This window comes from Dendrobates tinctorius, unplaced genomic scaffold (genome assembly GCF_039654945.1).
Source record: "Dendrobates tinctorius isolate UK_male_01 unplaced genomic scaffold, ASM3965494v1 ptg000019l, whole genome shotgun sequence".
Taxonomy (NCBI): Eukaryota; Metazoa; Chordata; class Amphibia; order Anura; family Dendrobatidae; genus Dendrobates; species Dendrobates tinctorius.
In genome coordinates this window covers 87,092,561-87,106,270 of record NW_027361687.1, presented here as the reverse complement: position 1 = coordinate 87,106,270, position 13,710 = coordinate 87,092,561, and the positions used below count along the sequence as shown (strand labels likewise).

General features: G+C 40.9%; 1 protein-coding gene across 2 annotated transcripts in view; it reads right to left on the bottom strand.

Annotated features, from left to right (window-relative positions):
• Positions 1–11,967, bottom strand: part of LOC141083085 (embryonic protein UVS.2-like) — a 68,232-nt gene extending 56,265 nt beyond the window's left edge. Inside the window, exons 1-5 of one of the 2 annotated variants that reach the window (XM_073567255.1) lie at positions 11,782–11,967; positions 9,884–9,911; positions 5,389–5,460; positions 891–1,025; positions 685–802 (exon numbers count right to left, since the gene is read on the bottom strand). In XM_073567255.1, coding sequence (XP_073423356.1) covers positions 685–802; positions 891–1,025; positions 5,389–5,460; positions 9,884–9,911; positions 11,782–11,862 — 434 coding nt within the window. In that variant the 5' untranslated portion in view covers positions 11,863–11,967. Of the gene's footprint in view, positions 1–684; positions 803–890; positions 1,026–1,496; positions 1,767–5,388; positions 5,461–9,883; positions 9,912–11,781 lie in introns of those variants that run through there. The other variant, XM_073567256.1, reaches the window with a different exon arrangement.
• Between the last annotated feature and the right edge of the window lie 1,743 nt (positions 11,968–13,710).

The following is a 13,710-nucleotide window of genomic DNA, read 5'->3' as shown; positions in this document are numbered from 1 at the left end:
GGCTTCCTTAATTTACTCTGGTATGCAGAGTATTGTTTTCTGGAGCAAATCATGACTGATGGACACCAATTCTTGCCAAGGTGCTTGAAATTTATCATGATTTGATGTCTTTGCTTGTCCACTCACTTGTTATGTGTTTTCAATGGGAGTTTCCTGGCCATTGACCCAAAATGTCCAATGAGCCACTTAGCGATCATCCTTGCTTTTTGATAAAATGGGATTAATAGTAGCTTGGATAAACTGAGTGTGCATTGACTTGGAAGATAAGGTTCGACATGAATAAATGTAAGGTTATTAGTCTGGGCACTAACATTCTGTGAGTACCTTATGTTCTAGACGAAGTTAAACAAGGAGCGTCACTTGTAGAGAAGGATCTGGGTGTATTAGTCTCTCCCACTTCTCGATTGAACAGTACCTCTATGTGTCTTTTTTCAACTGTAATATTATTCGTTAACCTAATCATCTTGTGAGTGTTTATAGCCCTCCTTCTTCCTCTATGTTCTTACTAATTCCCATTCTTTCTGCATCTGCCACAAGATTTGACTATATTTGGTAACTTAGTATACATTTTATACATGAAAAAAGTTGTCCACATATATGCCTACAAGAATATATTATATTAATACGCAAGAACTAACGTAATCTTTTACTCAAAACTTTATAAAATTTGAAAGTACAACCTACCCATTCCCAGACCCAAAATTGATGAAACTTGTTTCTTCCTTCCGAGGCACAAACCGCACACAGGTAAGTAATTCATACTCATCCATGGCGCTCTGAAACAGCTTGCGTTGATTATCATCTGGAGTTACAAGAATATTTTTACAATAAATCTTTTGTTGGACAGTTGGCATGGTCACCTTAGGTAAATAGTAATCCAGGAAACTCACTGTAAGGAGCTGAGAAATTGTAGGGTACAATGACTGTGCCATCTGCAGATTTGGGCCACTTGCAGGCTGTACAGCTCATAGCACTGCGTCCAGTTTTCACCAAAATGTCACCTTCTTGTAATGGCAAGATATTTTCTAGATGTAGAAGATAGTGACATTTTAAATACTATTTTTTATATACCGTAACTGACTATCTTGTACAATAAAAATCTTCTCAGCATAAAAATCACTTGCATTTATCAGATCTTACACAAATGGGTCTTATGAACCATAGATAGATGAGTAATGGCTGAACATAAGCTTCAAAGTAAAGTAAGTTGCGAAGATTGATGTACATTTTACAAAGAAGCTAACAACTCATATAACATGAGCTTCCAATATATAACATTATAAGTTTGAGTGCTATTCATGATTCCATAAAACAGTTTTATTTATGAAGATGAAGATGACTAGTCACCAGATCAAAAATGGCCAATATTTGTTCTTATTTAATTACTGCTGCTTCCTGCTGCTCCCCTGCTATGCTGTTATGACTGTATAAGCACACTCACAAGGGACATGTATGAACCAGGAGAGATGATAAATCTGCACATCACAGGTACCTACCTTTGAAGAAAGTCTAAGGACATGGTCACACAGTCACACAGGAAAGATGGAAGAAAATAAAAAGAATTAAACAAACAACAAACGTAATATGATGAAAACCACCCAGACCCTAATGGTCAAAGAAAAATAACAAACACACCGTAAGAAAAGCAACAGAGATTAGCCTGGTAAGATAATCACCGCTGCGACTCTGGGCATCCAAACACCATCAAACTTGAAATATAGCCAGCAAAGACTGCAAGTTCCAGGAGACTATAATTAGCCCTTCTCAAGATGTGATAGGACAAAACAAAATGAGGAAGTGAAAACACCTGCAAGTAAGCAACACAGTAAAACAAAGAAAGAACATTATCAGCAGTTGGACAGAGAAAACACTGTGGTCCAACAGAGAGAGAAGTTGAACCACAGCCAGAGATCACCATATCGAGTCCCGTAAACGAGCCACGAGAGAAAAGAGAAAGGGTGCACCACAGTCAATAATGCCTAAATATTAAGACGGAGTGCAATACCTAGTCTGTACAACAACTGAGCCAAAAAGAGGAGAAAAAAGACTAGACTAATAATGGTATGCACATCCACAGAATAAAAGGTAAGAGAAAAAAACCTTTATTTGAACACGATAAAATTATAAACATTTAAAATACAAAACACAACCCAATAACCAGCACCCCCAAAGAAATCGGACTCAATAGGTCCATTAAGCTCATGCAGTCAGTAAATATAAGCCAACTAATCAGGACAATTTAATCATGGCAATTACAAAATATGCAAAAATAGTAAATTCAAAAAACAATGTATAATATACAATGAACCATGCCTACACCATGTGCAACTTGTACCCTATGGGCATAGACAGACTGCCGTATTTCTCTGCGAGAATCGCATCATAAAACTCGCACTGGCTGTCCGCTCTCCTGACCTGAGCTTGACAGCTGCATATAATCCATCATGCTGTCATGCTCAGGTCAGAAGAGGTGCCTGCCAGTCCATGTAGTGCGATGTGATTATCACACGAGAAATACAGCAGTGTGACTCCAGCCTAATAATTGCAACCTGGTAGATAGGCTATAAGTAACAGCATATCCGTGGGTATCCCAAATGGGTGTTAAAAAGGCCATATCCACAACAGCATGCACATGTAAAAAATACAAACTCGAGCTGACTCATGAGATAAAACTCAAATAAATTCCCAAAAGTCCCAGGGTTTGATCCAGAGATAGGGTATAATAAAAGGGAAAACAGACCTGAGGAATCTCACATTCTACGCTCAAAGAAAACTGCTGTTATATACAACCTGGTATTTGGAACAGGGTCCTGCAGAGAAAAGAGAGGTGAATATATAAAGGCTTAATAGCCATAGGAGTCAAATATGTTCACCACATGGTAACCCCATCGTCCGCTGGACACAAAAAGAACCTATGTATGGTGCTGCATAAATAAAGAGTCCTGTTAGATAAAGAGAGGAGGTGAGGGAAACGAGCCAAAGCAGTACCCCCTTCTACTAGGAACCACTGGGCCCTCAAAAACCACCATCCTCTGACAATGCTGATGAAACACTTATTATATGATCCACATCTATATCTTACCGTTTAACCTGTAACCCTTCCATCTGATGAGATACTGCAAATAGTGCCTGACCCGAAGGTATCGTACTACTCGCTCTATTTTATACTCCCTATTCCTTCCACCTCAGTAATGCATCAGGGACGAGTTGTTCTTTAAAATTTCTTTAAAAGGGATGAATGGAAGGAGTTGCTGATTTTCCAAGCTCCAAAAATTCAAAATTTTTGTAATCCTCTAAGGACATAAAAAATTTGGAGCAAACCTCCTAGAAGCCACCTTAACTCCTTTCTGACATCGGGCTTGCATTTATGCCGCTGTCAGACTCCCTACCTTTGACGTGGGCTCCAGTGGTGAGCCGACATCTTTCCTGGCACATGTCAGCTGTTTTGAACAGCTGACATGTGCCCAGAATAGCCGCGGGATGAATCGCGATCCATCCATGGCTATTAGCCAATAAAATGTCCCTGTCAAACTCTGACAGCAGCATTTAACACGTGATTCCAGCCATCAGACTGGAAATCCGCCAATCAGTGACCCCGTCATGTGATCATAGGTCACAGATAGGTTGGCATGACAACCAGAGGTCTCCTGGAGACCTCTATGGATGGTTGACACTGCTGGATTGCTATGAGCACTGCCCAGTATTCGGCGCTCAAAGCAAGTGAGTAATTCTGCTAAATATAGGTGATCTGATCATCGCCTGTATGTAGCAGAGCCAATCAGGTTATGGCTGCTTCTAGTCTTCTATGGAGACTATTGAAGCATGCCAAGAGGAAAAAATAAATGTTTTTAAAAATATTAAAAAAAAAGTTAAAATAACCCCCCTTTCGCCCCATTCAAAATAAAGCAATACAAAAATCAATTGATATTGCCGCATTGAGAATCGCCCAATCTATCAATAAAAAAAGGACTAATCTGATCGCTAAACGGTGTAGCAAGAAAAAAGTAAAAATACCAGAAGTACCTTTTTTTTGGTCACAAGTGACATTGTAATAAAATGCAACAACGGGTAATCAAAAGATCGCATCTGCACCAAAATATCATTAAAAACATCAGCTCAGCACGCAAAAAATAAGCCCTCACACAACCAGAGATCGTGAAAAATAAAGACACTACTGGTATCAGAAAATGGCACAATTTTTTTTTAACAAAGTTTGGAATTTTTTTTACTACTTAGATAATAAAGAATCTAGACATGTTTAGTATCTATGAACTTGTAATGACCTGGAGAATCATACTGGCAGGCCAGTTTTAGCATTTAGTGAACATGGTGAAAAAAAAAGCAAAAAACAGTGTGGAATTGCACTTTTTTTGCAATTTCACCACACTTTGAATTTTTTTCTCATTTTCCAGGACACGTAAGTTAAAAGCAATGATGTCTTTTAAAAGTACAACTCATCCTGCAAAAATCAAGCCCTCACATGGCCATATTAACTGAAAAATAAAAAAGATATGGCTCTTTGAAGAATGGGAGCAAAAAACAAAAACGTGAAACTGAAAAAGCTTAGGACATGAAGAAGTTAATATGTAAATTATTCCAGGGTGAAAACCACATAAATTTCCCCTCCCTAAAGACAGGCACCCTTCTATGTCTAAGGTTGGCACTTTTTTTGACCTGGTCACTGGTTACTAAATGACCCCCTCCTTCCTGGCTTTAATTATGTTGGGAAGTAAGATTTTCCTCCTCTGGAATAGGCAGATTAGTGACAAAGTCCATGGATAAGTGAGTACAGGGCAGTGAAGGAACCTTGACAGGCCACAAAAGTCCCACTGGGAACTGACAAGAGGTTTTAGCCCTGGCCAAGTATTATCAGCAGTTGGACAGAGGAAACAAAAGCTTTGGTCCCACAGAGCGGGAAACTGATCAACAGCCAGAGATGACCGCACTGAGTCCCGGAGATGGTCCATGACGTATGCTTCCATAATTAATAGGCCTCTTTATTTGGTTCAAGATTTTATGGTATTTAGTGGTCTTTACAAGTGGTGTAAACTCACAGGATCCTCCTGAGTGTGTCTTTAGGTTGCTCTGCATTATTACTCGGTGAGCCGCACCAGTTTATAAATGCCATAAAAAACTAGCACTAGAAAAAAAGAGATCCATGTCTTTGGAAATATTTGACTAATGTTAAAAATATAAACCAAAACTTGGAGCACTCATGGAAGCAGCAGGAATAAAGCAAGATCAATAACTGAATTCTTCTGATCTGGTAACAAGTCTTATTTAAGCTACCAGTAAAATCTTTACTCAATGTCAGTGCTTAAAATAAGATTTGTAATGTTTAAACTATGTAACTTATATTTGCTGCTGGATGCAATAATATGCTTTTACCTAAGCCTTTGTTTGCCTTCAGTATCTTACTAAAGACACCTTCAGGTTCTTCTTCTTCTTTAATATCTGCAACTTAAAGCATGTAGACATAATTATACATTGTAGATTTTTCCTCAACCATTATTTTTTTTAGCAGAAATATATTTATTACCGTATATACTCGAGTATAAGTCGATCCGAGTATAAGTCGACCCCCCTAATTTTGCCACAAAAAACTGGGAGAACTTATTGACTCGAGTATAAGTCTAGGGTGGGAAATGCTCCATAGATTATTCCCCCATATGGTGTCCTCAGAAGAAACTCCATAGATTATTCCCCCATATGCTGCTCCCATAAGAAGCTCCATAGATTGTTCCCTCATATGCTGCCCCCACAAGAAGCTCCAGATTATTCCCCCATATGCTGCCCCCCCATAAGAAGCTCCATATATTGTTCCCTCATATGCTGCCCCCACAAGAAGCTCCATATTGTTCCCCCATATGCTGCCCCCATAAGAAGCTCCTTAGATTATTCCCCCATGTGCTGCCGCTGCTGCTGCTGCATGTATAAATAAAAAAAATGACATACTCAACTCTCCGTCGCTGGGTGTCAGATTCTCACCTGTCCTGCGTCCATGGCTGCTCACCGCTATCTGCCACGTCATCAGTCAGTGACGTTCAGACTGCAGGGGGCGCGGCGCGCACTAATCACATCACCGCGCCCTCTGCTGTCTGAAGTCACTAACCGATGACAGACAGCAGCAAGCAGCCATGGACGCAGGACAGGTGAGTATCGCTGTACTTACCCGTCCTGACGCTGTCTTGAGCCCCCAGCTTCTCCGCGCTCTCTCTAACTGCCTTCAGCGGTCACGTGGTGCCGCTCATTAAAACTCATCAATATGCGCATATTGATGAGTTTTAATGAGCGGCACCACGTGACCGCTGAAGGCAGGAAGAGAGAGCACGGGGAGAAGCTGGGGGCTCAAGACAGCGTCAGGACGGGTAAGTATGACCTGACACATCCGCCCCCTCCGACCCCTTTGTATATGACTCGAATATAAGTCGAGAGGGGGACTTTCAGCCCAATTTTTTGGGCTGAAAATCTCGACTTATATTCGAGTATATACGGTAGTTACAATTATGTATATGTATATATAATATATAAAGCTCAAAGTGTGTATGTATGTGTGTATGTATGTATGTGTGTTTGTGTGTATGTGTGTATGTCCGGGATAGGCATCCGCACCGTCGCAGCTACAGCCACAAAATTTGGCACAGTCACACGTCTGGACCCCGAGAGCGTCCTAGGCTATGTTGTGAGGCAAAATTTTAACCGTGCACGTTCCAATTCACCAAACAATTTTGCCCCTATCTACATACTGGGGAAAAAGTGTGTGCGCGTCAAGCCCCGCCCCTCATTATGATGTCACAATGCCCCTATTTGCATACTGGGGAAGCAGTGTGTGCATATCAAGCCCCGCCCCTCATTATGATGTAACAATGGTTGCCATGGCGACGCTGATGTCATCAGAGGTTGCAAGACCTGCCGACGCTCATTATGATGTCATAATGGTTGACTATGGGATGGAGGATGTGTGATGGGTATATGGGCACTGGACTATGGGATGGAGGATATGTAAGACGGGTATATGGGCACGGGCCTATGGGATGGTGGATATGTATGATGGGTATATGGGCACGGGACTATGGGATGGACGATATGTATGACGGGTATATGGGCATGGGACTATGGGATGGAGGATGTGTGATGGGTATATGGGCACTGGACTATGGGATGGAGGATATGTATGACAGTTATATGGGCACAGGACTATGGGATGGCGGATATGTATGATGGGTATATGGGCACTCGACTATGGAATGGTGAATATGTATGATGGGTATATGGGCATGGGACTATGGGATGGAGGATGTGTGATGGGTATATGGGCATGGGACTATGGGATAGAGGATGTGTGATGGGTATATGGGCACTTGACTATGGGATGGAGGATATGTATGATGGGTAAATGGGCACTGGCCTATGGGATGGAGGATGTGTGATGGGTATATGGGCACTGGCCTATGGGATGGAGGATGTGTGATGGGTATATGGGCACTCGACTATGGGATGGAGGATATGTATGATGGGTATATGGGCATGAGACTATGGGATGGAGGATGTGTGATGGGTATATGGGCATGGGACTATGGGATAGAGGATGTATGATCGGTATATGGGCACAGGACTATGGGATGGAGGATATGTATATGGTCACGGGGCTATGGGATGGAGGATATGTATGATGGGTATATGGGCACGGGACTATGGGATGGTGGATATGTATATGGGCATGGGACTATGGGATGGAGGATGTGTGATGGGTATATGGGCACTGGACTATGGGATAGAGGATATGTATGACGGGTATATGGGCACGGGACTATGGGATGGCGGATATGTATATGGGCACGGGACTATGGGATGGAGGATGTGTGATGGGTATATGAGCACTGGACTATGGGATGGAGCATATGTTTGACGGGTATATGGGTACGGGACTATGGGATGGCAGATATGTATATGGGCACGGGACTATGGGATGCAGGATGTGTGATGGGTATATGGGCATGGGACTATGGGATGGAGGATGTGTGATGGGTATATGGGCATGGGACTATGGGATGGAGGATGTGTGATGGGTATATGGGAACTCGACTATGGGATGGAGGATATGTATGATGGGTATATGGGCACGGGCCTATGGGATCGTGGATATGTATGATGGGTATATGGGCACGGGATTATGGGATGGAGGATAATTATAATTTTCTATAACTAACCACAGTTGGTTACTATACCCGGGCAGCGCCGGGCTCTTCAGCTAGTATATATATATATTTAGAATTATGAATATAATGTTATTCACAATATTAGCATTTATTGGAGATAACTGACTTTCAGTTTAGCTTGATTCACCAAATTTGGCTGAAAAATTGAATTCTCTGCAAGTCGAATCTCTACAAATTTAAAATGCTCTAAAGCCTTTATAATGCTTTGAAAAGAAATGTATGACCCCATGATTTCTTCTTGGATAGCGTAGAATCTCTTTCGAGTTCTTTAGTACGAGCACGATCTTAGTTATATCACAGTGACCTCAGAATATATTTTTGCAATCAGTAATATTGGTGGCTTGCTCCTTTATAAATACAATGAAAATGTGTGACTAAATGCTGAAGCCTTAAAGCGACACTAACCTGCAAACAGCAGATGCCAGCTATGCCACTTCCTCACAAAGTGATTCTGCTACCTCTCTTTCTTGGAAGCAATACAGTCTATATTATTCTCTCCAACTCACACACTAATTGTCTTCCTTCTCTTTTCATAATTGTCTTAACGCCTGTTCTGTTACAAAGTGTACAGTGTCTTGCCAATCTATCTCTGCTTCAATGGTGAATCTGTGAGATGTGATGTCCTGTCACTATCCAGATTTACCACAAAATGGCTACTGAATTGCTTACTTCTGCTCTTCTACCTATGAAGATTGTCATTGATTGACTGTGATAAACCATAGGATGTGATCATTCTATGCATTCTGTAAGATGCCCTGAAGCGATTTTAAGCGATTCACGAAAACTGAATTACATATAGTTCAAATTTGTAGGCTTCAGCAAAATTCTAAAGCTCTTACACTAATTTTATCCAATTAGAATTAGTTTTCTCATCTCTAATATTTATCATTTTTTTACTTATCATTTAATGGTTTATTGAAAGCATAGGGCAAATAATAGAAATATATTTACTAGTTTTATGAAATGTGTAAATTAAGTTATCACATCACACGGCATAGCACAAACAATCTGAAGGGACTTTAACAGCCTGTGTGAAAGCAAAGGCAAGGAATGCAGCAGACAATTCGGGGTGAATCTGGATACTGAAAGAATGTAAAATCACAAAGATTAGCCATATAGATAGTGATATAAAGCCATAAAGCACTGAACAAATTCTAAAGAACTGCAGTGAATATTGCATAGTTTTTGAAGGAATGAGAATAATAGAGAGTATCAATTGATAGGGGAAAATGGGAAAATAGAGCGAGCGAGGGATAAATTAGAGGTATTTTGGAAGGTGATGAATGCAATGTTGATGTTCTTTGAAGTAAAATACCATTTTTAATTCTTTACAAGTGTCATTGCCTTTCTTTACCATTAATTACAGAATGCTGTAGATAAGCCCCTAATGGCGGTGGCCGCAGCTAATATGCGATAAATGGAGACTTATTTCCAAAGTGAATCTTCATTTCAGGAGGAATAGGAGAACAGGCTCATAAGTAGAGGATAAAGCAAATTTCTTGTTAAATAAATATTACAATTTTTTTTACCTTCACAGTGAATTATTAGAAATTCTTTGAACTTCACATTTTGAATATAAAACTATATAAAAAGACAAATCTTAAAACTAAAAGTAACTATAGACTTTGAAGAATAGCCTAAATGACATACAGTAAAGTGCTTACCATTTTTCTTTAAGCCAGAAATGGAAAACTGTTGACAAAATATGTACAATTATTAGCTTCACTATAGGAAATGTTTGCTGTACATAAAGGTCAAGATATGAAGGATAGAATGTTATGCACTAACAAGACAATCATGAATATATTTGCTTTCTAATTAAACACACATTAAAGCAAAAAAACAATTTTGGATGAATTGTGCAAAAATAGACGTTATAGAATGAACTGATTGACTCTGCCCTATCCTTCAAACCCCACATCCAAGCTCTCGCCACCTCCTGTCGCCTCCAGCTCAAAAATATTTCCAGAATCCATCCTTTCCTCAACCCTCACTCTACCAAAATGCTTGTGCATGTCCTCATCATCTCCCGCCTCGACTACTGCAACATCCTCCTCTGTGGCCCACCTTCTAACACTCTCGCAAACCTCCAGTCCGTCCTTAACTCTGCTGCCCAACTAATTAATCTCTCTCCTTGCTACACTCCTGCTTACCCTCTTTGAAAATCCCTTCACTGGCTCCCAATTTCCCAGTGTATCCAGTTTACACTACTAACACTGTGAAAAATGAGGATGAGTGAACTCATGGAGATCAACATCCAACACTGCGGAGACACCATCAAGTGTTTCTCAACGCAGTGATTCTAGAGCACTGCCCCCATCCCTTATGGGAAATATGCAAAACATGCAAAACAGAAGCCGCGGAGACACCATCACATGTTTCTCAATGCAAGCAATGACCAGCCAGGTCTTTCCCCGGGAAGGAACAACCACGGGAAGGGCAGTCTCCAATGAAGGAAACCACCTATGCCAAAACATGGTATCCATCCACAGACAGCTGTTTCTGGGTATTGCCCCTCATCAGTGTGGAGTAGGAAACTGGCTGGTAGGAGCAATGCCTAGTAAAAGACTGTGAAAAATGAGGATGAATGAACTCATGGAGATCAACATCTCCTTCATTGGAGACTGCCCTTCCCGTGGTTGTTCCTTCCCGGGGAAAGACCTGGCTAGTCATTGCTTGCGTTGAGAAACATGTGATGGTGTCTCCGCGGCTTCTGTTTTGCATACACTACTAACACTGTCCTACAAAAACATCAATAACCTTTCTCCTCCGTATATTTCTGAACAAATCTCTCATTATCTTCCCTCACGTAATCTCCGGTCTTCCCAAGACCTCCTTCTCTCCTCCATGCTTTTTCGCTCCTCATCCAATGGCCTCCAAGACTTCTCTCGAATATCCTCCATCCTCTGGAATTCTGTGTCCCAACACATCCGGTTATCCACCACATTTGGATCCTTCAAACGGAGCCTGAAAACCCTTCTCTTCAAAAAACTTACAACCTGTAATGACCACACAGCCACCGCAACATCATCGGGGCTACTGCATCCCCAACCTACTGTCTCCTTCCCCATAATCCAGTAGAATGTATGTCCTCTTCCCTCTCTACCAGTCTGCCATTGTTAGTTTTGTTTACTGTAAGTGATAATTGTATTTTGATGTTACCCCGTCTCATGTAAGCACCATGGAATTAATGGTGCTATATAAATAAATAATAATAGAATGAGAATCCATAAAGTGAACAAGGACTTACGAACACTTGAGAAGAAAGCAACTTCTCTAAAACTCTTAAAAACTCAATAATCAACATTCTCTCAAACTCATGAAACATTCTGCAATTTGGAAGTTAAAGATGCCACAAAATTTACTTAGCAGTAATATTAAAAAATAAACCGTATTCCCTGTAAAAAATTGTAGTAGTAGTAGTTAAAAAATAATAGATGGCCATACTGTCCTCATGTTGTCTACCATTAAGCCAAAGTAAAGGAAAGCTTAAAGAATGTTGGAGAATCACAGAACATTTGAGAAGATAATATTTTAATGAGGACATAAATATGTATCTTACCTGTAATGACGGAGATAGAGGTAGACTTGTCACTGGACCCACTACAAAAAGTAGAAGAAGCATGTACATATTCTTATCCATGTTAAGATAAGTCTACAATATTGGGAGGACTTGCCCTTTGCTGAGATGCATGCCAACCATCATGTCAGGTCAGGCTTATATACATGCATTTATCCAATCACAAAGCAGAAATAAAGATATTTGTAAGGGTCAAAAGAACATCCTGGAGCAGGGTTATGCTTGTTATAGATGTGTGATTATTTCCATATATCACAAAAATGATGACAATCATGGAGAAATTGTTTAATTTATTCAGCAAGTCTAGAAAGTTTCATGGTTTACAGACAAAATTGATAATTGTGTGTGTAAAATCTGACACAGAACTACAATTTGTACAATTTGTTACTTTAACTTATATTAATGTGTTTGTTACAGTGATATTTACAAGCTCTACATGGGACGTTACATGTGCTCTTTAGACTGCAGGTATGCAGAATGCACATAATTTATAGAATTTCCACTTTGCATTGTCTTTTTACTTTTAATAGTCAAAGTTATTTTAGTTGTGTAAAAATCAGGGCTTGGGAGTTGATTGGTTCATTTAATTCATAAGATGCACACTTCTCAAAAGATTATACTAATTTTGGGTAAAACCTTTTTGAAATTAATATGAGACCATGGGATATAAATATTGGATGTTACTCTCCTAGGTGGCCACGTGGTTCATGGATCCACTGTGCCACAGACCAGACTTACCCTGAAGGGGTGTGACTAAGCAGCTACCTCGGTGTTTGCTGAAGCCTCTACTAGTAAGATCAAACTTGTGCAGCAGGTTGCTCCTAGGTGCCACTCCAGAGCGACGTTCAACCATAGCTTCTGACCCCAAGGGGCAGATATGCTACTTCTGATTCTCAGAAAGAGCAGGGTGGCCACTTGGAACAAATTCAGACAGAACAGCCTCTTGGAGCAAGTTCAGACAGGGCAGCCTCTTGGGCAAGTTTGGACAGGGCAGCCTTTTGGGGCAAGTTCAGACAGGACAGCCTCTCCAGACAAGTTTACACAGAATGGACACAGAGACAGGTCACAGTTCTGGCCTGATATCAGCCGCAGGGTGACGGACAGGTACCCCCAATGTGGCCACGGGGTATGGACACCGCCGATGCGATCACAGGAAACAAGGGATAACTATGGCAGACTAGTGGGAACTTGGGAAACAGGGCACCAGTAACTATCAGACTAGGAAAGGGGACCTGGTAACATACAGCAACCACCAACCACCTAACAGAACTATGGGGGTTGCTCAGGCACCTCCCAGTAGGGGAGGATGCCTTTTATATAAGATGTCTCCCAGCTATTGGCTGGGAGACACCTTGCAGGTGCAAGAATATTTTACTAAATGCTTCCCAGCATCTGCTGGGAGTATTTACCATGCGTATGCTGCCCCCTTTAAAAACAGGGGAGTGCGCTTACTCACACCCTAGGCATGCTGCTGAGACACAGTGTGGCGTACACAGTGGAGGAACAAGGCAGGGAAGTGACCATGCCGGAGATCTCGCCGTTGCCTTGGTGGTGAGTAAACCGGAGTCGACACATGGTGACAGAACGGGACACGTCGCAGGAGTGCTGAGCACAGCGCTACAGTGGATTACAAAGATGAGACGGATTGTGAAGATTCTGTGTTTCTTCATCTTTGTTATCTTTAGTTTTAAGTTAATTTAAGCACAAGATGGTCAGTGTTTATAAGAGAAGTATGCTTTCTTGATAAATATTATCTCTTTTATCCTATAAAAGAAAATGAATCTTTGTAAGCATACCTTAACCCCTTCATGCCAGGGAGAATTTTGATTTCTTTTCACTTTTGTTTTCTCTTGCCCTTTTTCCAAGTATCAAAACTTGTTTAAAAATTCAACTGATGCAGCCATTTAAACA